General features: G+C 39.4%; 1 protein-coding gene across 2 annotated transcripts in view; it reads left to right on the forward strand.

The window, feature by feature from the left end:
* The first annotated feature begins 250 nt into the window (after positions 1 to 250).
* Positions 251 to 25542, forward strand: part of TRIM2 (tripartite motif containing 2) — a 42029-nt gene continuing 16737 nt past the window's right edge. For both annotated transcript variants that reach the window (XM_009995894.1, XM_009995895.1), the window contains exons 1-6: positions 251 to 576; positions 6096 to 6277; positions 7957 to 8194; positions 14685 to 14836; positions 15563 to 15743; positions 19636 to 20359. In XM_009995894.1, coding sequence (XP_009994196.1) covers positions 6144 to 6277; positions 7957 to 8194; positions 14685 to 14836; positions 15563 to 15743; positions 19636 to 20359 — 1429 coding nt within the window. In that variant the 5' untranslated portion in view covers positions 251 to 576; positions 6096 to 6143. The remainder of the gene's footprint in view (positions 577 to 6095; positions 6278 to 7956; positions 8195 to 14684; positions 14837 to 15562; positions 15744 to 19635; positions 20360 to 25542) is intronic.

Consider the following 25542-nt stretch of genomic DNA (forward strand, 5'->3'; position numbering starts at 1 on the left):
GCACAGCGGTAGCTGTCTCCGCCTGCTAATCCTGTAATAACATTCTGGTGCCCAAATTGAATGGCCCTGCGCGGAGCCTCGGAACAGCTGATTGCTGAGTAGGGAGGAAAAAAAACCCAACCCAGCGAATCTCACTGCAGCTCTTTGCTGCATCCCTATCCCACAATCCCTTGCACCATTTGCTGCAGTCTTTCCACACAGGCTGAGTGAGAAAAAGATGTGCTTAAATAAAGATTGATTGGTTTGAATCCTGAAGGGGTCTCCCCTCGTGAATGACCTGAGGGGGAAAAAAAGATAATTCATGACGACTCCACTGGGCCTCCTCTTATTCTTCCATTTTTCTTTCCACCTGTCCTCTTCGTGGAATGGAGCAACCTTGCTCAGAGCACAAAATACATTGTGCGTCTAATAACGGCTGTGCTGTGATAGGGATTCTTAAACAGTTCTATGCGTGAGGCTTGAAATATTAACAGATGATGGTTTGTTCGTTTGGATTACTGCGGAACTGCAGCTCCATCCCTGCAAGGATTTTATCCTCAGCACTGCACTGATTAAGCTATTTTTCTACAAAGATGGGTAGGTCTGAAATGCTCAAGTTTGCTGACTGTTATTCCTGGTGGCTCCTGCTGGGTTGCTCCTTCTGTTTCAGCCCCCGATTGTTCCATTATGCTTCTGCATGCTGTAAGAATGAACAGGGTTGCTGTGTTTTAAACAAGGCACCAAGCTGATTGCAAGAGTGGGAGAGAAAGGAATGCAAATCTAGCTTATCAAGCCTTTTACACAAGTGGACTGTGTGGCAGTTATGATTATTAATTTGCTTGGTGTGTTCTGTATCAGCTAATTTTGGGTCAGCTGCTAGAAATGTCTTGAATCTGTTCGCTATTCCTCAAGACTGTGGACAGGCGATGTATCTATTTTAAGGACTTTTAAACCCCAGCCCCAACTCTGTGAAGCAACATTATTGAGGTTCCCCAACCTTTCTTGTAGCTCTCAAGGCCTAACCGATCCTTTGGAGACATTGCCATTGGAAACCTATTCATTCATAATACATCAATAGACCCTCTGGGTTGTGAATACTATTGATAAGAAGAGGATGAACCAGCTGTGAGCAATTTGTTCTCCTTAGGCTGTACTTTCAGGCTACTTGCAGCTCTGGATGGGTGGAGTTCAGTGATAGCAGTCTATCAGCAACAGAGAATTCTGCTCTTCTAGGAACAAATCCTGGGAATTTACCAGTCAATTCTAAGTTTTCCAAACAGCTTTTTCTCGGCCAGGCCACAGAAACGAATAGAGAATTCGGTCACTTTTGAGGAATTCCAGAGCTCATTTGAAGATGCCTGTAGAAAGGTTACACTTTCCTATTACATTGCTCTATTAATCTGAAACAACTCTTCTGGAATTATTTGCTGTACCCTAACGTGGTTTTTTTTTACCCCTTTTTAAATACTATAGGAAGTTCTTTTCATATGGTGGGGCCACACCCTGACTTTGGTTCCCAAAGACTTGCATGTGTAGCAGGACAAGGCTTTCCCCTCGCTTAGAGAGCCACTGCTTTCTCCTTTCTTTGCTGTATAGTGTATTTTGAATGAAAATCGATAGTCTATCTCCAGGCAGAAGGAAAAAGAACAATGTTGTTTTTGGGGTGACTGGAAAGATAACAAACCTTGAGCCTCAAAGAGGTGACAAAGGGTATATGTTTCAGAAGCCTTTTCTGCACTTGATTTAGCAAACCTTAACAATGCTTCCAGTGTGTGCTTCTAATAGAGAAACGGGTGGGGTTTTATGTCTTGTTTGGTGCAATGCTTCACAAACCTTTGGCTTTGCATGTTTCCATTATGAAGTGTGAATACATAGAGTAGTGCTTCTCAGGCTTGTTTTCAAAGCTCATGTTTCAGCTAGTCTTGATTAGATTGTGAGATAGAACAACAAACCTCCAGAAAGTGCTCTTGCAGTTTCCGAGCTCAGAAGATGCTACTACAAGAAAGAATGATTTTATTGTAAAAATAGTGTTACTTTGTGAAATCTCCCACTACTAATGCATCTGAAACTTAATGTTGCTGTTTTAAGGAACTGCTGCTAGCACTGCAGTAAATCAGAATAAAAGGTATCTTTGATCAAGTTCAAAAGGATCATCTAAAATCTCCAGCTATTCCTCAGTCTTTCATTGTACAGTTGCTTTCATTGAGTCAATGCGCAAAATCATCCTTGTTAGCTACATCACATCATCATATTCATAAAAATTGCACCAAAGGTGGAGTTGGCTTGGGGAGGCTGCAGAATCCAGGAAATTGAATACTCAAAAAGATTTTTAAAATGAACCACTTGTGTGAAAAGTTGTACCAGATAGAGGCCAAAGCTTGAAATGTACTGATGAAAATCCATTTTCAGGTGCATGTTTTAAACCTGATTTATGTAAGCACAGGGATAGATAACACTCATGGCCTGCTGCATTCCAGACAAAATACCAAATGTTGAAAGCACTTATTTCTGAATTGTTAATTGTTTCTTTCATTAACAAAGCTTAAAGTGTGAACATATGAAGATTAAAGTAGCCGACAAGATCTTTGTGTATGAAATGCTAAGAATCACCTGATTTTGCAATGGGATTGAGGGAATATGAAAGACTTAAGATGAAAATCAGATGAAATCAATATGATATCTTTCAGGCAGCCGGAGTTTTCCTGTATAAACACTATTTTTACTGATATAGCTCTACTTGATGGTGGAAAGATGAAATTACAGAAAATACCTGGTTGCTAGAGAGTTTTCTTCTGTTAAATTATAGAATGACAGAATCACAGAATGTTTTGGGTTGGAAAGGACCTTAAAGATAATCTAGTTACAACCCCCCTGCATAGTTAGGGACACCTCCCACTAGACCAGATTTCTTCAAGCCCATCCAGCCTGGCCTTGAAACCTTCCAGGGAGGGGGCATCCACAAATGACAGGCAGCATTCATTGAAGACCTGCTATTTCATAGCTTAAATACAATGTTTTGGTAATAGTCTGTGCTTAGTCTATAAAAAAAATTCTGTGGTTCATAACTTATTGATGTCCTTCTTATCAAAGAAATCTCCCTGCATCTGCTTATCTTGCCTGTTTTGTTTGGGTCTCCACCCCTAAATTTTGGGTAGGCAGAGTGGGAGGGCGCATCAGTGGTGAAATGAATTTTCATTTGAAACACATCACCAAAGTTCAGGGTGTTATACTGCCAAATACATGGATACATTAATGCATATTTGATAGTCTGCACTTGCTACTCTATGACAGATAGATACTTTGGTTCTACTTCTTGTAAATCCATTTTTTAACTCAAGCTTTTGAAAAGTAACACAGGTTCCTAACTGATCTCCTAAGGTTTGTGGCATTCAAATAGGTAAAATTATTTTTTTTAATGTAATGTTCACATTTTATCTTTGGAGAAAGAAATTTAAAAAGTGAAACAAATTATCAATCCTGAAATAATGCATTTTTATATCTTGAACAAGTAATTTTACGAGTATTATAGCAATTTTTATTCTTGCAGATTCTTGGGAAAAAGGAAACAAAAGGGCCTGCCATAAGTGTTTTTCATTGAATTGCATGTCAGTTACTGCTTCTGTTGCTTATTTTGATTGTGAATAACTTTATGGAGCTGTATTTGCTAGCACAGAGGTGATCCCCCAGTATCTGTTGTGATGGAAGTCAGTGCAGTGTAATCCAGAATCACCGTCATTATCGTAGAAATGGCCACTTGTTCAATGTAGTAAGGAAACCATACCTGTATGGCTAAATATACAGTTCAGGATGAACAAGCATGAGTTCAGCTCTGCCGGATTAGTGTGCAGCACGTTCAGCTCAGGAAGAAGATCTGATGTAACACTGCCAATAAAATACTAAAGACCATGCAAATAATTGTGGAATGGAGTGTCCTTTGAATGAGCGACATCAGCACTAAGGTGGGCTTTGTTACTTCTGTTTTGAGAAGTCTGAACTGCCCTCAAGCCAAATATCAAATTGTCTGAAATGGATGACTGCAGACTGGGGCAAAAAATGTTTAGGGAAGTAGTTACTGCCTCAGGAGTGTACCTGGAGTGCAGGAGCCTGGCTGGGTTCCCACTCACATGGAAGAGGAGCCTGTGTTTCACTGTGGGTGAGGGAGGACAGGGAGAAAGGGCTGTGACACTGTGGTCATTCCCCGGGGAGCAGCCTGCACTTCCCAGCACTGCAGCCTGCTAGAAATGCTCATGGAGAGGGGTTTTTGCTGGGTCACCCAGCCAGGGCCTTTGCCTGTCAGGTTTTCTTTAACTATTTTAGCAAGCAGTTTACTTTTCCCTGAGGTTGCTTCCTACCTTTCCCTCCCCTGTCTTCTCTTTCCACGTAATAATTCTGTTGGCTGTAATCCATTTATCCAGCTGAAAAGAGACTAGGAGTTTCTCTCCCTGTGCCTTGTTCTAGGACTGGAGGAGTTCCAAGCCTGCTGGTGTTCCTTTAACCTGCAATTTAAATTCTGTCAGTCAGTAGAATTTTCCTTACCCTTCTATTTCATACTTTAGATTCTAGGGTTAAGAAGTCTTCAGTCCTAAAAACATGATTCTTACTACCCTTTCTGCCTAGATTGCCATTTTTCTTGAATTTATTATTGGATATGCCTTGTGTATCCTTCACCCTACCTTTGCTGATTCTCAGCAGCTATCAGTTGCCTCTTCTTTGCTTGGTTTCTTTTATCATGAGGATTTTCACTTCACCTACCTCACCCCTACTGCTGATGCAGAATTTGAGCACTCCTCCTGTAGGGACTGGCAGGTTCTGGAGGTGCCTTCTGGGGAGCTTCCTGGAGTCCTAACCTACCATATCTTTGGCAATGCCAGCACTGACAAGAGAAAAAAACCTGTTAGAACCATTTTCAAGCTCTGTCACTTGACTGGCTGGTACAGTTCCAATTTAAGTACTTTGCAATTGGTATTGTAGACATGTCACAGTTTAACACAGGACTGGCAATGAAACAAATTACAATAATGCTCTGTATCCCCTCTCCCTCCCACCCAGGTAGGGAAAAGAGACAGAGAATAAGGAGAGAGGCTTCCGGATTGAAAACTAAACTAGACAGCTTTAATGAAATAGTAGTGATAAAAGAAAATATGTACATATATACACAAATATGTGCAGGAATGTGCAAAACCCCTATCGCCCCTCACATGTTTCCCCGCCTCAGCAACTCCCACTGCACCCACCTGAGCTGGGCTGTCCTGAGAAGATCCTGGACAACTTCCAGAGCTACCAGAAGAGCAGACAGGAGCTGAGGGTAGAGGTACAGGGGTCACAAACACACAGGCCTAGGGATCAAAGGAGATGGATAGATGGAGTCCTCCCTGGGCGCCAGCCATGGATGTAAGAACTTGACTTCTGTGATCCCTGAATATATACTGAGAATGACATGGTGGTCTGGGATGCTCCATTTGGCCACTTTTAGATTGTCTGTGTAGTCTGCTCCTCCCTGCAGGAGGGTTGTAGATATGATTCTTCTGCTCCTTTAGTGTTCAAAGCAGCAGATCCAACAAGTAGAGCAAAGTGGCCTTGGTCTCCAGCAGTAGCTATAAACATTTGGGTGTTATCAGTCCACCAGCTGGAAAACTTGCTGTCAATTTCAGCAAGTGTGCTGCTTAAAAGAGAGTTCACTGAAGAAAAAAAAAAAATCGGTAACAAAAGAATTGGCTTAATCCTGGCTCAAACAAGGACAAGATTTAAGAAATTCTATGTTTGTTAGCCCTGACTGAACCTACTGGCACAAGAACATTTCTACTGTGGGATTTCTTTAAAACCAGGCAGCTCTGCAGCTCTTTCAGTCGAGAAGCAACATGCCTTTCCAGAATGCCAGCTCAGACAGGTGATATGTGTGGTGGTGTAGGCTGGACTGTCTGTTTCTCAGGTTCTCATAACTGATATTCCATTTTAGAAGTTAAATTCTTAAATACTTTTGATTTTATATGGAAATATGAGTTCCTGCATAAGGATGAAACATGAGTGAATTAGTTGTTGATTGTGTTATTTGATGGAGTTTATAAGCCTTTTCTTTTTTTTTTTCTTTTTGTTTTCTTTTCCCCACCCCACTCCAGCATTGTGCAGGGTAGAAGGGAACAGGACCCATATGTCAGTGGTCTAGGATGGCCAGTGAAGGCTCCAACATCCCAAGTCCTGTGGTCCGTCAGATTGACAAGCAGTTTCTGATTTGCAGCATATGCCTGGACCGTTACAAGAATCCCAAAGTACTTCCCTGCCTGCACACGTTTTGTGAGAGGTAAGTCCTTTTCTCATATTTATAACTACGTATTTGTGCCTTGCAACAGGCATGCAACTCTGCATCCTTTAGTAGACTGAGACATTACTCTTGTCATGTTAAGGCACATAATGTCTGGGAAGGCACTAGAGGCAGGAATGTGGAAAGACACTGCTATTTATGGCAGCCAGGAAGAAGAGACAGAAGCAGAGTATTTGCAATGCATTCCTTTTATGCAAGAATAAATAAAAAGTAAATTCAGTGAAACTAATGCATACAGTTACAACACTGTGAAAGGTGATGGAAGTCAGAATTTGGACCTCAAATTTATACTGATTAGTCTGTAACTAGAAACAATAAACCTTGCACAAGGTTCAGCAAAAATAGTGGGTTTCTGAGTGTATTAGATGAGATGGTATTTTGTAGAAGAACAGAAAATCCCAACTTTACTGAAGTTAGTAGTGAAACTCTCACTAAAGTCAGTGAAGTCAAGATTTTCAACACTGTGTCTTAAGTTTCTTTACTTCAGTTCCTGTGTATATTCTAAGGTCAGCTTCTGGTTTTCACTGTAATCCTCTTATACTGATCTGGTTATGGAGAAAGGCTGGAAGAACTTTGCCAAGTGTAGTGCTGAGGTCCAAAGCCTAAGCTCTCTCTCACAGAGCCCTTGCTGGGGCTGAGGAGGAGAGCTGCCAAGGGAGGATGAAGAGGGGTGCTAGCAAACCCCTTGGAAATGGGTAAGAGCTGTGTAGCTCTTTCTTGGTGTAGCACTTTCTTGGTTGGCATCTCATGAGGAATTTGGTGTAGCACTGTTCCCCTTTTAGACTCCTGAAAAATCTAATTCTGCAAAGCTCCTTGTGCTTATGGAACTATATTGAATTGTCAATTACCGTTTGATAGTGCATGCCCAGCAGTTGCCCCTTGATTTCCAAGGCCAAAAGTGGCACTACCAGTCACTTGGACAAGTCTGCTGCATCTTTTTGATCACAGAACTTTTCTGTCAGATTTGTATTCTGTGAAATACAATTTTTCTACCCCCCTCCACCCCAAAATCAAACCCAAACAAAATCTCCCCCAAAACTCTGTATAACATAAACTGTGATAACCCAGGACATGCTTCTCTAAGTAGTAAAGAGGGCTCTGTTGATTCTGGCTAACTGCCAAATAACTTTCCTAATTGAAATAAATGGAAAAATTTTCATTGCTTTCATTGGGACCAGGTTTTAGCTCTGAAACACTAAACCCACAAATAGAAGTTAATAAAGGAGATTCTGTTGGAAAGAGAAGGGTCAACCACGTGTTACTCAGTTAAAGACACAGGCTCAAATACTTGATGCAATTTTTTCATGTCTGTCAAACTTTATCTGATAGTTTATAATTTTTACTACCCTGTGAGCAGGATGCAGTAGATGTCTGGAAGCATGAATCCTCTCTGCACAAATATCGCAAAGAAAGGCACATAACCCTTATAATGATGTCCGCTTATTGAACTTTTTTCATGTGGGAAAGCTAGAAACATTTGAAGGGAAAAAAAAAATTCCCATAGCCCCTTTTACTTCTGAGACCTGGTGATGTAGCTTTCCTTTTATAAGTAGGATTAGCACTATTTCAAACCCCTTCTTAAACTGAAGGGAGGTTTTTTCCCTCTTTGATGATACTTTGCCTCTCTCTTTCTCCTCTTCCACCTCCCTTACCCACAGGTGCTTACAGAATTACATTCCAGCTCATAGCTTAACCCTTTCTTGCCCTGTGTGCCGCCAGACCTCTATTCTGCCAGAGAAAGGGGTTTCTGCACTCCAGAACAACTTCTTTATCACCAACCTGATGGATGTCCTGCAACGAACGCCGGACAACAGCATTGAAGAGTCGTCCATCTTGGAGACTGTCACTGCTGTTGCTGCGGGCAAACCACTCTCCTGCCCCAATCATGATGGAAGTGTAAGTGAGATGGACTCCTGTGATATGTACAGCTACTGAGATGTGCTGACTGGTTGGGTTTGTCAAGGATATTTTTTGTTCTAACAAGTTAGTGGGGGAATTGGAATCACACTAGTTCTTTGATTTTGCAGTATGTCAACAAGAGACCAATGATTCTTAAAATTCACTTGAATGTTTTTAGTGGAGCATCTTAAATAGTAGTCAGGCTATTATTTTGTCTTACCAATCGTCTTGTATGATTCTAACTTTCGGTACATTTGGTCAAAATTGTTGTCCTGCAAGTGCTGAACCTTGTGCCTTTGCCTCTTTGGGATGGGTTTCCATAGCTCTCATACTTTTAGACTCAACTGTTGCTGTGAGAACATCTGGACTAGTTTATGCAGTATACAGCAGGGACCTTATAAGCTTAACTGACCTGCATACAGAGGCAGTACCAAAAGCTATGTGAGCACATTAATATAGAGCCAAGGAAAAGGATGTTCCAGCTCAGGATGCTTTGGGTCAGCACAGGCTAGAAACAAGAGAGCTTCTCTTTATCCTGCAGTGTTTTGTGCATCTCAGGTATCAGTTCTTGGAAGCTGTTTGTTTTTTTTTTTTCCCCAACCTACTCTTTTGCCCAGCATCCCCAACTAAGTAACTATCTCCAAATTACTACAAGAACAGCTCTAATTTTGCTTACTTCACAGTTTTCAGTTTTAACCTGTATGGCTTTATGGTAGCCGTACCAGCTCCTGTTTCACAGCCAGGCTTATGCAAACATGTAAGTAGAGCACATTGCAAAGCTGTGTTGTGAACCGAATGCTGTTGTGCTTCTATGCAAGCCAAGAAATACATATCTGTATTTTAAGATCACTTTCTGAGAATGTTTTATTTGATCCTCAGTTCAGCTTTATCATTTGCATAGGAATAATTCAGCTGACAGGGAGTGCTTACTCTTACAGAGAAGCCACTGAGCTCCTTCGCCTTTACTGACCTACTGCAATTAGGTGGACTTGTAGAACTGATTTGCTGTCCACTCTGATTAATGAATAACTGGTGTAACTTTTTTTTTTTTGGTGTATACCTATGTGTGTGTAGTGGTTACTGATTAATACATTCCTAGTTTTTATTTGCATTTTATTGCTTCTCCTTAAAATGAAACATAGTTTTTTTTTCTGATATAGCAATTGTGATAGGAGCCATCTGGTTGTGAAATGCAGAAAAAAAGTAAAAATGAAAGTGTTATTTGTTTTGCATTTTACATTATCAGCTCATGATACTTTGGGAGTACTTAGAAAAAAACTGGTTTGCCTACAGTTAAAAATACGTCACCGTAGACCTCTCTGAGGACTCCTTTCTAGGGAAAGGTGAGTTTGTAAGACCTCTAAAACAAACCTAGTAGGCTTGCCATGAAACACGGTGTGCCTTACAGGAAGCTGAGTAGTGCATGACAGGATTATCTTTTTGATTTGTTAAGTATCTGGGAGGGTTGGGGACAGGCTGAGGATGACTCTTATTTAAAGTGCCATGAGCTTGGAAGTTAAAAGCTAAATTGCACATATTAGTCCTGATGGGAGGAGCTGAGATAAGCTTTGGGGAGAGCTGTGTGAGGCTGGCCAGGTGGGTCTGGCTGAAGGGAAGGGCACCCAGGGCAGGGTGCTGGGCACCTTACCCCTGACTGAGAAAATGGGCTTTTGCTGGCTTCATGGGAACACAGCCTGAGGGCTCCATGTGGCAGGTGCCTGGCTGCCAGCAGCTTTGCTGGGGGCTTCAGGGAGTGAGAGAGGATTGAGGTGGGAGTTGGAGGAGAATGCCTTCACAGTTTTTATGTATTGCTTGGGGTAGAGTCAGTCCCATTGTATTTTTATTATCAAGAGAAAAATTTGCAGCAAGTATATTTCATTTAAGTATGAACATATTTTCTTTTTATTCCTTTGGGAAAATTTTCTGTTTAAACAAGCTTTTTTCAATCTCTCCAGCCATGCTGGATTTAAACCTCTCTGACTAAAATCAGAGAGGAACTGATGCACAGATATTTTCTCATTGGCTTACCTGTCTTCTTGTAACTTAGCCTTCCTCAGGCCATGCAGTTTAGATAACTTTCCCTTCCTATTGGTCTCTTATTCTCACTACTCGTATTTTCCATACATGTGTGTGCATTCTATTCCTTCTGTGCGCATCCTCCCATTCTCTGTTGTGGCGACTTTGTTGTGTGTATTCTTACCAAAAACGAAACTTAGCTTGTAGGATCTTAACATGAGAGATGTTTTCCTATGATTGAACTATAAGCAAGTGCTTCACCCAGCACAGAGCACATGTATGTTCTTGTTAAACATATGTAATATGGGTAGTAGGGCATACATGTTATGGAACTTTTCAACCTAAGATTCTTATCTTCTATCTACACATTAAAAGTAAACTGGCTGTATTCTCAGCTGCTAGACACCTGCAGCTCTTGTTGGATATAAGCACCCTTCTTTGGAAACATTGGTTTGTAATCATTTGGGAACCAGGTAAAACAGCCAAGACAGAGAAAACTGTGAAATCGTACATCCATTACTTCACAATATGTAATGAGTGGTGTAGCCTTTTTGCAGTCACCCATCCTGAAAAGTCCATGCTTGAGCTTTACTTGAATTCGAAGTGAAAACCAGTCCAGAGGCTCAGGTCCATGCTTTTACAGGTGCAGTGTATTTTCTGCCTATAGAGCGTAACAAGAGAGCATAAGCATACCCAATATTAAATGAAACACTTGTAACAAGAGGGAATGCCTTATCTCTGACTAACTTTTTCTCAGAAGATCATAGAACAACCTGGCAACTTGAGAGGTATAAGATCTTGTCCAGAAAAACATTTTCTGAACTTGTGCAAGCATCGCTCACTGCTTGTATGCTTCTCTTAGAAAAATACAAAAGCAGCTATTTGATTAAATGACTTAAGAACATATCTTTTGAATCTTGTGTTTTTCTCTTCACCTCTGTACTTTCCACCATGTCACTTATTTGTGTATCCCATTAAAATAGAATTATTTTTTTCTGTACTCTGTCATATTCAGTGTGCCATTGAGGCTAGATACAAAATTCATAATGTCAGTTAGGTGCTTAATGAGCATTAGAACTAATAAACTGAGCTCACTGCTGGTGAAATTTTATTCTGCCTCACAAGGAGCATTTAATATAGCTAGGAAGCAATAGCATGACTGATACAATCATATCTGACTGAATTGGAAATTCATACAAGGGATTTGCATGGTTCACTTTTATGTAAGTCTGGTGTGTTTAAGTCATGTAAGCCTTATAAACTTCTTGAAAAATTTTCTTAAAGTTTTTGGATTTACTTCATGGATAAGGCAAAAGCTATGGCTAGGGAGAATAAAAGGCCACATTATAAATTTTGGCAGATATCTGAGAAGTGCCCTCAGGTAATCCAAACATATATTCTTCTAAAAGCCAAAACATATAAAGCTAAAGTACACATTAGCCCTGGGACAGAGGCATTAAGCATGTGTGTAACATGAGGAAGATGGCTGGCAAAGAGCAGACGCATCCTTTTTCTCTGGACTGCTGTTCTAATTCAAACAAATGTAGAGGATGAACAATGTGATTTTACATAAGGAGGACTTGTGTTTGATGAAAGCTTTTTATTCTTGAGAACTGAACTTTGAGGAGCTGAGATGAGTGTGTTTTGGTTTTGTGAAATCTAATTCAGAATTACCTGTGTCCTTGATTATGCAAATTAAAATTTTTCTGTAAATTCAGTTAAATTGCAGTAGTGAAGATATGCATGGGGCTCTAATTAGATCATTGTGCTGAAATATACTTCTCTGTATTAAGGCGGGAGTTAGTGGATAGGATTTCAGAACTAGCGGGTAATGGGTGCAAACTAGAGCATAGGAGGTTCAATGTGAATATCAGAAAAAACTTATTTACTGTGAGAGTGACAGAGCACTGGAACAGGCTGCCCAGAGAGGCTGTGGAGTCTCCTTCACTGGAGACATCCAAAACCTGCCTGGACACGTTCCTGTGTGATGTGCTCTGGGTGACCCTGTTCTGGCAGGGGGGTTGGACTAGATGATCTTTCGAGGTCCCTTCCAACTCCTAGGATTCTGTGATTCTGTGATTCTGTGGGTATTAATTCACATTTCATTACAGCTGATGGAAATATTATTGTTGACTTCAGTGGAAATACAGCTGAAGCCTGTGTCAGATGCTGTAATATATCCTGTCCAAGAGCTCCTTTCAATCTGGAAAGGAAGGGTTCAGGCAAACTTCTTTTTTTTTTTTTTTTTTTTTTCTCCTGAGGTGTTTTGTAAAGCAAACTGGTTATAATGAAAAGCTTTCTGGGAATATCACAAAAAGTGATGTCCATGTTAGCCACTGAGGGGAGAGAGGAAAGGCCTGAGGAAAAGAAGACTTAGAGGAGACCTTATTGCCATGTTCCAGTACTGAAAAGGTGGCTACAGAGAAGATGGAATCTCCCTTTTTATAAGGAGTCACATGACAAAGATGAGGGATAATGGGTGCAAGTTACTCCAGGGGAGATGCCAATTGGACATCAGAACAGTCAGTCAGACTTTGGAATAATGTCCCCAGTGAAGTGGTGGATTCCCCAACACTGAACACTTCTAAGGCTCAGCTTGGCAAGGTCAGCCACTGCCTCTAAACTGTCTTCCTACCTAGAAATGTTGGACCAGATGATCCCTGAGGTCCCTTCCAATCCAGCATTCTATGATTTTGTGATAGATGATTAGGCTAAACTTTAATATACCAAATATTATTGTAATAGTTGTATACAAAGACAAAAATATTGAATAAGTAAAGGGCTTGCTTAAATATCTTGAACCTAAACATTACATTATGGAGAGGCAGAAAGACAAACTTTTGACATTCATTTGAAGGAAAATAATTTTTTCAACCATATGAAAAGACTTAAGAGTTTCCTAATAAAATATTGTTCCTTTTGGTTGTTTCTTGTTGCAAATTTTTGAAGCCTTTGAAAAGATTTTATATTCTAAACTCTGTCTAACTCTCCTCTAAGCACTGTAAGACTGCATCACATCTTAGTGCCTACGTAAGTTAATTGTCAGGTCTCACAGGATCTACAACTGTGAAACTGCTAAATTCATAGTGACTGGAGTAGTGTTGATGAGAGCCATCACTGTTTAGAAGGTCTACATTTTTTTTATTTTTTTATTTCCCCTTGCTGATTATATATTTGGTCTTACACAGTTTATTTAGAACAGCTTTTAAATTTTCTCCAAAGTGGCTTACACAAATGAACAACAAGTGACTTAAACCCTCACTACATATGAATACCTATTGTGTGAATTGAGATAAGAGGGAAGAATGGGAATAAGATGGAAAGGAGCTTACCAGAGAAAAATCCCTATTAATGCTAGCAGCCACATGTAAATCACGGTTCTTACTTCTCCCTCCTAATTCTCAAAATGTCTTGGAGCAGCCAGCTACTTTGCACAGTGCTGTTACAAGTCCCTCTGCTCACCTGAAAACAGCCAGTTCTACACAACTATCTTGTTGTCAATCAGTATCTCCAGCACAACTGTCTTTGTGCACCTGGTTTGAGTGCCAGAAGTGGAGTTATTCAAGACTGTGATGCCATGTTCTGAATGCAAGAGAGTTGCCAGTGTCTTGCTTTGAAGCATATACTACAAGCTTCCTTATATACTTATAGTAAGTCCTTTGTGCTTAAGGACTTCCCAGCTGTAAAAGAAAGTCTCGTGCTGAATTCATATATATGTGTGCATTATATTCACTAATGTATGATTTTGGGAACAGTACTTTTGTATTTCTTTTCTTTCATTAATATATTCAGAATTTGGGGTATTTATTACATGTACATACCTTTTTTATATCCATACAACATCTTACGGGATGCATAACAGGTTGAAATCTCCTACTCCTTCAAGTGTAGATCAGCACTCTTATTATAATCTCAGATATGAGTGTTTGATGGTTTTAAGGGATTAGTAATGGGATATGGAGATCTCTCCCTGCAGCACATTGGTTCATTGAGGGTGCTTTTCTCTAGCAAATAAATATGCTGCTTGGTGAGCTCCATCAAGTTCATGTTCTGTGGGTGGCCCTGTTATGAGTTTACACTTTCTTTGGCAGATCCTCTGGGGAGATGAAGGATTGAGTTAGAGAGGGGACTTTGAATGCCCTGGTATTTTGAGTTGTTTCACAGAGTACTTGAGAAAGACACCAAAACTTACTATGACACAGGATAAAGATGATGATAGGGCCAGCCTTGAAATCCATCATTGTGTTCCTCAGGCTGCTGTTGTGACACTTTTTGATACAATAAAATGCATTTAAACCAGCATTTTGATATGAAATATGTAAGAATAACAGCTATCTTTTAGGCAGTAAATTATGGGTGTCTAAGAAAGGAGAAACTTCTCAGAGCTTGGTAATGAGTTCAAGACCCTGTCAGAAGTGTTTTGAGTGATGTTACTGCTGCCATGTTTCAGAGTTGTGCACTACCTTTCCAGGTGATGGAGTTTTATTGCCAGTCTTGTGAGACCGCCATGTGCCGGGAGTGCACAGAGGGAGAACATGCAGAGCATCCCACGGTACCGCTCAAGGATGTGGTGGAGCAACACAAGGCTTCCCTCCAAGTCCAGTTAGATGCTGTGAACAAAAGGTATGGAGACTCCACTGATGATTTGCTGTTTTCATTTCTACCTCTGGCTTCCTGCATTACCAAGAGTAGATGTTTTTATGTGCTAGTGCCATGGTCCTTAACCTAGAAAACAGAGGTAATGAGACTAGTGTAAGGAACAACATCCATTGTGTGTGATGCAATGAAAGATTAGAGAGAAGAGTAAAAGATTCCTATCTGTCTTTCACGAAACAGAGGCCATAAGAAATGCAAGTGTCCTCCAAAGAATGAACATAAAATTCTAAGGAGAAAAGAAGTAGCCAGTTATTAATTTCATTATAAATATATGCTCAATGGATGTTCAAAAAGACGAGTATAAACATTAATGTGGCAAAAAAGCTAAAACCAAAACAAAAACAACAAACCAAACAAAAACAACCCCCCCCCAAACCAAACACAAAAAAACAGGGGGGTAGATCTAGCTATATCTTCCTGAGTAGGTACATTTGCATAAAGGATAGAGAATCTAAGTCCTCCCTGTTGGAAACGCCTAAAGTCTAATGGATTTCCACAAGGGAGGGCCTTAGTTTAGCCTTATTTTATCAGACCAAAACCACCACGTGGTTGTAAAAGGAATACATTTCTGGGAAATGAGTGAGTTTAAAGAGAGCGTGCTGATGAGATGGTTTCATCAAAAGATATCAGGGCAAGGGCCAATGATTAATAACTTTTGAAACAGCAATCTTTGTAATTTAATCCCTCCCTCAGGCTTCCAGAGATCGACTCAGCACTTCATTTTATATCTGAAATCATACACCAGTTAACCAACCAAAAGGCTAGCATTGTAGATGATATTCATTCCACTTTTGATGAACTCCAGAAGACTTTAAATGTGCGAAAGAGCGTGCTGCTTATGGAACTGGAAGTGAATTATGGCCTTAAACACAAAGTAAGATGCATGTTTTGTTTCAATGAAAAACTATTAATTTAATCAGCCAGTTTTTACAAATGATGCAGGACACTAGCTTGACAAATTGTGTCTTAGATTCAGAGGATAACATAATTTTTCTGAAATCCTCTCCAAAGAAGAACATAAAATTCTAAGGAGAAAAGAAGTAGCCAGTTATTAATTTCATTATAAATATATGCTCAATGGATGTTCAAAAGACGAGTATAAACATTAATGTGGCAAAAAAGCTAAAACCAAAACAAAAACAACAAACCAAACAAAAACAACCCCCCCCCAAACCAAACACAAAAAAACAGGGGGGTAGATCTAGCTATATCTTCCTGAGTAGGTACATTTGCATAAAGGATAGAGAATCTAAGTCCTCCCTGTTGGAAACGCCTAAAGTCTAATGGATTTCCACAAGGGAGGGCCTTAGTTTAGCCTTATTTTATCAGACCAAAACCACCACGTGGTTGTAAAAGGAATACATTTCTGGGAAATGAGTGAGTTTAAAGAGAGCGTGCTGATGAGATGGTTTCATCAAAAGATATCAGGGCAAGGGCCAATGATTAATAACTTTTGAAACAGCAATCTTTGTAATTTAATCCCTCCCTCAGGCTTCCAGAGATCGACTCAGCACTTCATTTTATATCTGAAATCATACACCAGTTAACCAACCAAAAGGCTAGCATTGTAGATGATATTCATTCCACTTTTGATGAACTCCAGAAGACTTTAAATGTGCGAAAGAGCGTGCTGCTTATGGAACTGGAAGTGAATTATGGCCTTAAACACAAAGTAAGATGCATGTTTTGTTTCAATGAAAAACTATTAATTTAATCAGCCAGTTTTTACAAATGATGCAGGACACTAGCTTGACAAATTGTGTCTTAGATTCAGAGGATAACATAATTTTTCTGAAATCCTGTGCTGCAGAGCCTTGCTTGTGGGTGCCCAGCCTTGGAAATGGAATTGAAACCCTGTGTGGGCAGGTAGCTCCTTGTGCATGGTGTGTGAAGATCCAAAATGGCCAACACATTAAGCAGGCATCTGCTTAAAGCCAGCTGGCTGATGTGCAGATGACAATAAGGCAACACCAAAGAGAAGTCTGAAATCCTTGGACTGCAATCCTATGAACCTCCTTATGAAGCTGCAGGCCAAGCAGTTTCTCCTGAAGAACTGAGCAGGGCTTACTCTTTTGCTTTAAAGCACTGTTTTTCCTTCAAATGCCTGGTAACCTGTTTCATGTTAGATGTCAGTGACTGAAAAAAGTAAAAATTGGAGGGACATCTCACTTTCTCAGAGGGATGTGGAGAGCAATAAATTCTGAGCTGTATTCACTCTTTTACTTCTTACCTGGATGACTGAATGTTGCATTTTCCTCCCTGTATTGTAGAATAAGCTCCAGAGGAAGTAAACAGAAATCTGCCCTTTTACTGAGATAAGTCTGTATCCTGGTGGGTAAGGATTTTGTTGAGGATCAGGAAGTCTGAATCAGGCAAATGAAAAAATTTAGTTCTTGTCTTCCTGGACATCAGTTGTCTGTTTTATATAAAATTAAGGTCTCTTCCTTCAAAGTAGCCTTTAAAAGGAAGTCTGGAATTTCAGGAGTGCCTGATTGTATTGGGATCTTTGGGCATTCTTTGTGATTCCTGAGCAACTTGAGCATCTCCAGATGTCTGAAGTTGGAGGAATGCTGCATTTCTGGATTCGGAACAGACTTGATCATTAGGAAGGTATTGCTGGGACTGTGAAAATGGAGCAACATGTGCACAAGATACGTTCTTTCAGGAACACAGGGAGCCCAAAACCCTTGGGACACATAATTCAGTTCTCTCCAGAGCTAAGTAGCAGGTGAGGAGCTTTTGGCCTAAAAAATGTGGACTTAGATTCCAGGTTCATCTACACATATCCAACATGTCAGAAAAACTTATTTTCTTAGCAAGCAAAGCAACCACTCATGGTGTGTACAAAGTTCACACAAGGTAGAATATGATGTTAAATTGTATTTTTGTTGCTTAATGGGATTTAAAATAGTTTAAAAACTATTTTGAGCGTAAGACAAACTTATTTTTACAGAGCTGCACTGAAGCAGTAAAAGAGGCATCTCCCCTGTTTATGTATAAGCAATTGGAATTGGATTTTGTTTTTGAATTAAAAGTAGTCCTGCAAAATAATTAAAACCCAAATATTTCATCATTCTGGCCATGTACTTTGCAAAAATGAGAAAAGAAAAAGGCTACACTTTACTAAAAGAAAGCTGACATTTCAGTTTCAGTTTTCAAATAGACCTTGTGTAAAATATTCTAAATACATTCTAAATATTAGTTATGGTAAGGCTGAATACTTTCCATCTTTGTAATGGAAGAAAACTATATTGGAAAAAAATAAAGGTTTTAAAACATAGCTGCAAATTGTCTTCCTCTTCAGTTTGTGGTTTGTTATCCCAAGCATATGGGGTTTTGTCATCACTGAACTTTATTAGCTATGCTGTCTGTTTAACTACTTATGTCCTGGAATGAAGACAAGGCAGATTAGAAATGCCTTGTATTGAGTCTTGAGAAGTTCAGAGATTCCTAGAAAAACAGAAACTAGAAACTTCAGTGTAGTCTTGAAATTAATTAATTATATTTTGCTTACAAAATATTTTGTGTTTTTAACACTTTCCATGTCTGTAACTCATTAGCCTGGGTTTTGTTCAGTAAGTAAAAAGCAGGTTGCTTTATAAAATTCAGGAGAAAAATGCCTTTAGAATGCAGTGTCATTCCATGGTATGTCTCAGCAAGGGAACAGTATCTCATAGCAATAAACAGACCCAGGCTTACCCAAGTAAGTTTACTTTAAAATCAATTTAAATGTTTTGAAAATATTTACTTAACAGTGATCATCAACAAAATAACTTACCTGATCCACAGGAATGTCTATGCCCTAGTTTTTCACTGTAGGAAAAATATATCACATGTGTGGCTGACTTTGGTTTGAGGATTTTGTCAGTGGAAAGTGTAGAGGGTAGCTGGAATTTTTGGGCTTTCCTGACTGTCATCAGTTTCTCTGCCATGTTGTTATAATTCAGAGTTCCTTCTCCCAATTCACTGCAAAACTGTTTTTTTTTTGTTTGTTTGTTTGTTTGTTTTTGTGTTTTAAAAAAAAGGTTAGCCTTGTTCCCAGCCCACACCTAATAATTTTGAGGTTGATACTGTTTTAAGGATTTTAGCCTGAGGGCCAGAACTAAACCTATAATAAAAACTCTTTTTCAGTCTTAAATATAGAGTAGCCAGTTGCTACCCACCATAATTTCAGGCTACTTAACCCAAATCTTCCCAATATCCACAACCCATCCTTTATGTTTTGCTTTCTTGCCTGCTGAAACTGGGGAATCAACTTACCCACTTCTGCTGGGGAGATTTTTCCTTTCTTCAGGTATTGAGATCAGGAATCACACTTTTCCTCAGGATGGAAGTACAGTGTCGTCCATCTCCAGAGAGGAGTAACCCAAGGATTCCCTTGGCTCTGAATAAATAGTATCAAGAAATGTCTTGCAGTCTTCCTTATTAGTGGGCTTGGTGATTCCTAAATAGCTCGATCTCTGTGCACACAGCTCATTTCCAGGTAACTATCTCATTAACTGTGACTGCTGAGAGTTAGATGGAGCAGGCTTCAAACTTCTGTGACTCAAAACAGGGTATGTTCTTTGTGTTGCAGCATGATGTTCCAAGAACATGCAGCAATCAGTGCGGTACTTCTTCTAAAATGAAACTTTAAAATAAACTCTAAAATAAAGCACTATATGTCAAATTTCTACAAAAGCCTTCAGATATAAAGCATGCTACTACATATTGCTAGGACAGTTCTTGTAACATGGTGCTAATCTGATGTTTGGTAATGCATGCAGGTTCTTCAGACACAGCTGGATACCTTACTTGAAGGACAAGAAAGCATTAAAAGTTGCAGCAACTTTACAGCCCAAGCCCTCAACCACGGCACTGAGACAGAAGTTCTGCTGGTGAAGAAGCAAATGAGCGACAAGCTGAACGAACTGGCTGAGCGGGACTTCCCATTGCAGCCACGTGAGAATGATCAGTTGGACTTCATCGTGGAAACAGAAGGCCTGAAGAAGTCCATCCACAATCTGGGAACTATTTTAACCACCAATGCTGTTGCCTCTGAAACTGTTGCCACAGGTGAGGGCCTGAGGCAGACAGTGATCGGACAGCCCATGTCTGTTACCATCACAACTAAGGACAAAGATGGGGAGCTCTGTAAATCTGGGAATGCTTACCTCACTGCTGAACTGAGCACACCTGACGGGAGTGTGGCAGATGGAGAAATACTTGACAACAAAAATGGCACTTACGAGTTCTTGTATACTGTTCAGAAAGAAGGGGACTTCACTTTGTCACTGAGACTTTATGATCAACATATCAAGGGCAGCCCATTCAAACTTAAAGTGGTCAGATCAGCAGATGTGTCCCCTACAACTGAAGGTGTGAAGAGGCGTGTTAAATCTCCCGGCAGTGGTCATGTGAAACAGAAAGCTGTGAAAAGACCTGCAAGCATGTACAGCACTGGCAAAAGAAAAGAGAATCCCATTGAAGATGATTTGATCTTCAGAGTAGGTAGGTGACTTGTCTGCTAACTATTGACATCCTTAAAAACAGCCCAGGGAAACTAGATGAAGAAATCTAGATGTTTAATTATTTTAAGGCTAAATCTATAAGTAGAGCAACCTGATAATAGCTTTAGGCATCCTGGCTTTTGTTCATATGTAAATTTTTAACCATATACTTGAGAAATTCCCTTTGTGGCAAATATTTAATTAGAATTTGAAGAAAGGCAGACATTTGACTTGGGATAAAATATTTTACCACCTCTTCTGTACTCTATTAGGCATCATAAAATGAAAGTAAATTAAGATTAATGCTTCGGATTAGATGAAATTACTTCCTTTAAAAAATTGCATGGCAAGAAGAGAAATAGGAGGACTTGTTTGCTAAAACTATTGCCGTAAAAGTCAACCTTATTAATTAACCTGGAGCTATACATGCTAAATTCAGTGGTCATATATAGTTATTTGATTATGTTGGCATAGGACAAAATTATTTATTCCTTCATTTGCTTGCCGTCCTTCAATATCTAAATATGTTTAGTCGTTTATATAGTGTAAAGGTATCTCTAAATCTGCAGACTTCTAATGCTTGGTAAAAATGTTACGTCTTGGTGTCATTTAATGTGATTTTCTTTCAGGTCTTTTGATGTAGTCTGTTTTAAAACTATATGATGATAATTTGTCATTTTAAAAGGCTGTACCCTGAAGCATTGTATTTATATAATGTCTTCTTATATAGTTAGAAAATACTCTTCATTTTGCACAAGGAAAGAAAAAAGCAAGTTAATTCTTAATACGTACAAGTTTGGATTCCAGCAGTATGTGTTCCCAAGTTTGACAGCCAGTTGGCAAGGTGGCTTCCCCTTTGTAGCAGAGAATGGATTGTGGTTAATCCTGGAGGGATCTTTCATGAGTCTATTAAAAATTCATCTGGACACCATTTGTCAGTTGGTTAACCCTGTCCATCTGATTTCTTATATGTCAGTATTTCTAATAGATTCCTTTCTTTGATAAAGACATGCAATAACATAATATTTTTATATCGGGAAATCTATTCACCAAGTGTGCTTTGCTTGGACGGTCCATTGCAAGCTCTGGAGGAAGGCACTCATAAAATTACCAGCCTTTCCCAGATGGCCAGTGCATTTCATGGTAAAATAAATGACCTCATAAATATAAAAATGCCAAGCATTTTTTTTTTACAGAGATATCCGGCTTTTACTGTCACTAAGGCTAAATTTTATGGTGACTGATGAGTCAAAAGTTAGAAATATGATGTAGAACAATTAATACTGAAGTTGTCCCAGCCTTACTCAGCAGTAACCATGCTTTATCATCCAAAACTGGTAGAATACTTTTGTAAAATTAGTACCTTGTCTAGGAGGACAGTATCTCTCTAATCTATTCTGCAAAGATTGTGACTTTCTGTATACTACACAGAGAGGGGGCTGGATGCACAGATTAAGGCAGAAAGAGCCTGCAGGACTGTAGCAGGTAGGAGCAGGATAGGAAAATGTGCACAGGTACACTATGCCTCTAAGTAACAGAAGGAACTCTATTACACATTGTGGCTAACACCTTCACTGAATGCTAAGCTTTCTTGTTCAGTTTAATCTGTTCCAGTGTGGAAATCCTAAATCTAAACAGTTTAAAATATGAAGTCCAGAAATTATTTTAAAATTGTTAATATTCTTATTACAAAGCATTTGGTGTGCATTAAAGTGATTTCAGCTTGTAAATTCTGCTTCTGTATCCCTTGCTTCTAGTTAGTAGCTTCTAGCCTGACTACCAAATAGAGGTGTGGGACTGGTTTGGGTTTTGGTGGTAGTGGTTGTGTTTGTTGGATTTTATATTTTTTAACTGTTCTCTCCAACACACCATAAACTCTAGAAGTCTTGTTTTTCAAAAAGTGCAGTGCCATTTTTTTTTTTTTTTTGTGATGCAATCATGACCATGTGCTTTATTTTGGAGTTGTGTGCTCTCTTTCTTCATCCTTCTACACTCAAAAAAAAGAAGAGAAAATATTTAGAACCAGAGTGACCTGTGTCAGAGCTTTTGCATGATAAAATCTCTCATGAGTGTCTGCATTTGGGATATATGGATCACTCTTTTATTAAAAAACTGAGTAATACTTCATCCTATTACATGTTCAGTTCTCAGCCACTCATTTCATGGAATGACCCTACACAGAGATGTCCCTCTGGGCTTATATGGGTTTACGTGTGCATTGTCTGAAATGTCTCTTAAGCCATTGCAGCTGTAGTGCTCTAGCTTCCAAAATATGCAAAATTAATGAAGACAGGTAAAACTTCTGACACTTTCACAGGGATTGCCTTCATGGATTTCAGAGTTCCTTTAGCTCCAGTTTCAGCTCACATAAAAAAGTTAAGATTTGGTTCATTTGCTGATGAGGTAACATAAAATAAAATTTACCCCTGTTTTCCAACAGAGCTGCGTATCTCTATTTTGAACCCATTGTTGAATTCCTGTGGTAGCCCTGGCCAAATCTGGATTTGATATCTGGGCAAGATAAATCTTACAACTGAGCTGCCAGAAGCTCATACAGCTGTGTTGGAGAACCATACTGTAATATTCCCATGGGCATCCAAGTATCTGGATTATGCTGTTGTATATATGCTGATATATGGGCTTTTATGCACAAGTAAATTGATCGGCTCCTAGCACGAGATTGTTCTTGTGCTAATATTAACAGAGATAGCATTAATGCAACATTAGTATAGCTAAGTGCTTTTGGTCATGGGGAATTGTGCATTGTATCTTTTACCAATTCTATGTTATTCATGGCTTTTAAAATGGCATGTGGTTCTATTCACATCAAGCTATTGACTGCTCTTTCATACATTAATGTAATTCATTATTTACAAGAACAGAGTATTTCTTGCTTCCTTCTATTATTTCTCAAGAATTTATATCCTCAACATTTTAATTTATTTTTTTTTAAACAGACATGATTCCTAAGACAGTGTCCATGCAGTGTCTCTGTAGCATGTACTTAGTTTATGTAAATTAAAACAGGAATGTGCTTGTGATACTCAGAAAATAACTGTTGTGTGATATTTTTTTCTTCCTTTGGAAGAGATAGGAAGCACTGAAGTGAGAGGGAAAGCTCTTTTCCATTACCTTGCTTCTGTGCCTTATACCTATGCTGAGCAGAGGTAAATGGAGGTGAGGGATGATCACAGTGCCAGACATTTCCACCTACCCTTGTAATTCTGTCTCATGTCCTTCAACGGACAGGTATGAGCCATGGGTGGCATCAGTTAGCTACTCCATCCACGACACCAACTTGTGCTCTAGCTCTGCCATACTGTGCCACATATCTCAGTATTTTTTCTCTTTTGGCACTTTTCATGACTAGGTTATTTGACACCATTTAGCAGTAGTGGTGCTCTTTCCCACTTTACCTGCTTTTTCTCTTCCTTCATTTATGCTTGGGATTGGCAGCCAGATGGAGAATTTGATAGAAAGTTCAATTTTCCTTTTCCTCAGACTGTGTTTAGTTGTCTGTTCAGTCATGTAACTGAGCATCTAAGTTTAGCTGCTACATTCAAAGTGTGTAATCCACTCTGATTTAAAAAAAAAAAAAAAAAAAAAGAAAAGAAAAGAAAAAAAAGAAAGTACCTTTAACAGTTTCTCCTGTCAGCCTTCCTACCAGGTGCCAATGTCATCACCTGGTCTGTTACCAATGCTGAAAGCAAATAGGAGCCTTACTGTTAATTTACTCCACATAAAATCTCATGAACAAGGCCTGTGTAATAACAGCTTTAGTGCAGTTTAAAAGCAGACTTAGGGGGACCAAAGGGATGCTTCTTGATCAGGTGTTTCTTCTTTCATTTTATTTGAAGGCCTCTGTCTGCACCTCTGCATTGGATTGTCCTGTTTGAAAGGAACAGGGCTGCCTACGGATAGGTACTTTTTAAGCTTTTACAGAAATACAAGTGGGTTATGTGGGTACACATCTTCTTGAAAATACATAAATTTTTCCAACTTAATTACATCCTTGTATGGATGGCCCAGAGGAACCATCTCCCCTGTAGCAAGCAGCACCTGCTTCCTCCCTTTCCCCCATGCTTTCTCTGCCTTTCCAGCAAGGTCCTGTCTTTGACAAATTACAGCCTGGCTCAGGACATTGGAGAAGAAAGGGATAGGAAAGTGCAGTTGTTCCATGTAGTGCAGAGGTCCCTCTGGCACACATGTTCTTCATTCTGTATTTCAGAACTTTGGAACAAATCCATTAATAAGTAGTAAAAAATAGTGAGTGATACAGAATTCATATTTCTGTAGAAAAAGGAAAGCCTAGTAATAGGGAAATAGAAATTCATTTTCCAGTCTATTAGCTCAAATCCTTCTGAGTTTGTGACAGCCAGTGTGAAATCTGGCCAGGCCTACATCGCATAGGTTTGCAGTCATACCTGTATGGGATGGGGCTGAAGAATTCTGACCAAAATCCTCAGTGTGAGTCTGATGTCCTGACAACTGAGACCTGGTATTGGTTTGACTCATGTAATTCCAGTTTTTGCTGCTGTGTTAGCAGAGAACTATTTCTGAGGTGGACCTATCCCTCAGGTTTGTGCATACCTTGCTGTGGCAGGAGGGGCTTTACTGCACAAGCAAGGCTTGGAGGTGGTGTTGGCCAAGCTCTTAGGGACAGATGCTGTGTAAAGGAAATTAATGCAAATCAACCCAAGCTTCACTAGTAGTAGTGTGTGGGAGTGTCTCCTGGAGCTCCTACTGAATTATTAATTCCTCTTTAAAGGTTGCAAACATTGTATACTTTCATCCAACAGACTGATTGACTTTAAACCTTAGATTTGCATGGGAACTTGGCTTAGAATCACTGACATTTATTTTACAATAAACACAGAGTTTTTTTACAATATCTTTCAGCTCTATCTGCCATGGGAGAGGGCACTTTGAGGAAAAAAGAACCAAGGTTAGGGAACAGGAAAACAACTCGTTTATACCTGTGTCTGCAGCATGTAGGTACACATTTCCATGCTGCTTACTTTTGTCTTTTTTTTTTCAGTACTACATAGAGAACACGTCAAGAAGTATGTAAAGTGTTGTAGACAGGAAAAAAATGGTCCTTACACAATAGGTTATGGCTACTTGCAACCTATGAAGTGTTGCCATTAATCTGTAATCTTTCTGCAGGGTTTTTGTCTCTCATTT

This window comes from Chaetura pelagica, unplaced genomic scaffold (genome assembly GCF_000747805.2).
Source record: "Chaetura pelagica isolate M959 unplaced genomic scaffold, ChaPel_1.0 scaffold142, whole genome shotgun sequence".
Classification (NCBI taxonomy): Eukaryota; Metazoa; Chordata; class Aves; order Apodiformes; family Apodidae; genus Chaetura; species Chaetura pelagica.